General features: G+C 47.2%; 1 protein-coding gene across 1 annotated transcript; it reads right to left on the reverse strand.

Annotated features, from left to right (window-relative positions):
• Window positions 1–2,310: 2,310 nt before the first annotated feature.
• LOC112817838 (histone H4) lies at window positions 2,311–2,581 on the reverse strand (the record flags this gene model as incomplete). Its single annotated transcript, XM_025865136.2, has 1 exon — window positions 2,311–2,581. A coding segment is annotated over one exon (258 nt), but the record flags the coding sequence as incomplete, so codon positions are not given.
• Between the last annotated feature and the right edge of the window lie 3 nt (window positions 2,582–2,584).

Genomic DNA, 2,584 nt, shown 5'->3' on the forward strand with positions numbered 1-2,584 from the left:
GGCGCATTACAACAAGCGCTCGACCATCACGTCCCGGGAGATCCAGACGGCCGTGCGCCTGCTGCTGCCCGGGGAGCTGGCCAAGCACGCCGTGTCCGAGGGCACCAAAGCCGTCACCAAGTACACCAGCGCCAAGTAAACTTGCCAAGTAAGCGTGCTTAAACTTAACCCAAAGGCTCTTTTCAGAGCCACTAAGTTGTCGGTAATAGAGCTGCAAATGCGCGATCGCTTCAGGCAGTTACCCTGGGGCGGTTATGGGGATTCCATTTCTCCGACTAATGCGTGCTGTGGCCAGAAGGACCCCGACGCACTGCGGTGTCTGCTGTATTTCTGCAGTAAACGGGGCCCTTAACGGATGTTAACACAAGTGTGTGTTGTGTGTGAGTACAAAATGATTCCTGCCTTTGGCGCGAAAGTGGATTCTTTGGTTGTGTGCGAGTGTGGCTTCCTGTTTAAATCCTAACAGCATGGGTCCTGTGGCCTTGCTCCGTTGCAGTTCTAATCTGCATTTATACATTAGTAAATTTAGCCCCCAGTGATCTCCCGAAGTCAGCCCTTTCGCCCAGCGGTTATCTTATGTTATGGGCCGTAACGCATGGCGGAAGGGGCATTATTACATTGGCAGAGCAATGGTCTTCAAGGCAAAGATAAACCTCCCGAGTAAGAAAATGGAATGCTACGGCTCACAAAAAAGGTACGTTACTACTGTCGTACATAGGGCTAGAGAGTAAGCAGTAGGTGGTATAACGGGGAAAAAGGACACATAACTAGCAGGTTTGAGCAAATTGAAGTCTGTGCAACTGTTAGCCTATTTGTACAAGATTGATCTGAACTTTGTGATTTCAGCTGCTAAATTCTGTGCTCTCCAGAGACTATGAAATCTGAATAGAGAAAAGTGACTTTCTCAGGCCCACAATCAGACCTACTGTAGAAGAGATTGGAATAATTGGTCAGATTGGGATGGTCAGAGGCACATCTTCCCTCAGTTCTCCACTCTAGGAAGGACCAGGACTGCAACCCACTCTTTGTGATGGCTTCTCCAGCTACCCAGAGAGTGGTTAAAAATATTACGAGGTTGGGTTATAAAATACAACGTTTGTGACTTGGTTATTTGATTTGGCCGTCAGTACCTTTTGCCAATTTAAAATGAGAATAATAAAACCTACCTCAGAAGATTATTACATGAGAGAGTCCAAGGAAAGCATTTAGCACAAATTTGAATAAACTGTTACAGGCATGGCATGGTTTCTTCTCTTCACTCTACCTTTGTCTTTTATAATGCCTTGCAAATTTTAGGCTTTCGGTTAATCATTGCCTATTAAGAGAATAGGAAAATCAATCTGTTATCAGTGATTTCAGAAAAGACTGACTGTCCAAGCCAAATCATGAGATAAGCAGCCTAAATTTTTTTTGTCTACTTATGCCTGCAGTTCTTTGGGGAATTAAGGGAGAGGGGAAATAATTACTATATGAACAGGCAGCATTTGAAAGAACTACTAAAAATATGAACCCAACATTATGACGTGACTCCAAAGTAGCCAAAAATGTAAAACTAGGCAACATAATCAGAGAAATGCAATTTAAATACATGAGATTTAGTTTAGCAAATGCTGACCAAAAATTTTTAGTCTGCCATTAGTGAAATGTTGAAGAGGAACTCTGAGTACTTGTGGATTATGGGGGTGTAAACTAAAAATACAACCTTGGAAAGCAAGTTGCTCATTTCATGTTGAATATGCACAGACCCCATTATCAAGCAATTCCACTCCTAGATCTGCAACCAGCGAAAAGCATACAGCTGTGTACAATGCCCATAGCAGTGCTATTTGTAATGGGGGAAATACAGCAATTTAAATTCCAGCAGTTAAATGCGTATTTTATCTGTGTTCTACACTGTAGAGAAGATAAACTAACTAGAGCTCTCTGCCACTCCTCTTAACCCAACACTATTTTTCAAGGTTCCCATTCCTTTTACACCCTTCGCCCCTGACATTAAGGAACATATTCGAAGGAACCCAGGTTAGTGTTATTAGAGGCCTGGTCCTTCAGATCTAAGGTCTCCAGATCCCATGCGGTTCCCACCCCGCTGCGAAAAGCGGTTGGGGTTGGTAAGCAGAGGCCCTGGCCCCCGGCCACTCAGTACCATTCTGTCCCCGTCTTCAACGCCCCACGCAGAACCAACCTCGTAAGCATAACCAAAAACTTACGCAACGGCTCTACCCAGAGCTGTTTGTAGACAAGCACTAAAGCTCTTTCAGGGAAAACTTGGGGGCCCTAAAAAGGGCCTTTTTGTGTTTGGAAATAACGGGGGCGTCCGGTGCGCTCAGCCCCCGAAGCCGTAGAGGGTGCGGCCCTGGCGCTTGAGCGCGTAGACCACGTCCATGGCCGTGACCGTCTTGCGCTTGGCGTGCTCCGTGTAGGTGACGGCGTCCCGGATCACGTTCTCCAGGAACACCTTGAGCACCCCGCGGGTCTCCTCGTAGATGAGGCCGGAGATGCGCTTGACGCCGCCGCGCCGGGCCAGCCGCCGGATGGCGGGCTTGGTGATGCCCTGGATGTTGTCGCGCAGCACCTTGCGGTGGCG

This window comes from Callorhinus ursinus, unplaced genomic scaffold (assembly GCF_003265705.2).
Source record: "Callorhinus ursinus isolate GAN/ISIS: 27379988/994484 unplaced genomic scaffold, GSC_fseal_2.0 scaffold6940, whole genome shotgun sequence".
Classification (NCBI taxonomy): domain Eukaryota; kingdom Metazoa; phylum Chordata; class Mammalia; order Carnivora; family Otariidae; genus Callorhinus; species Callorhinus ursinus.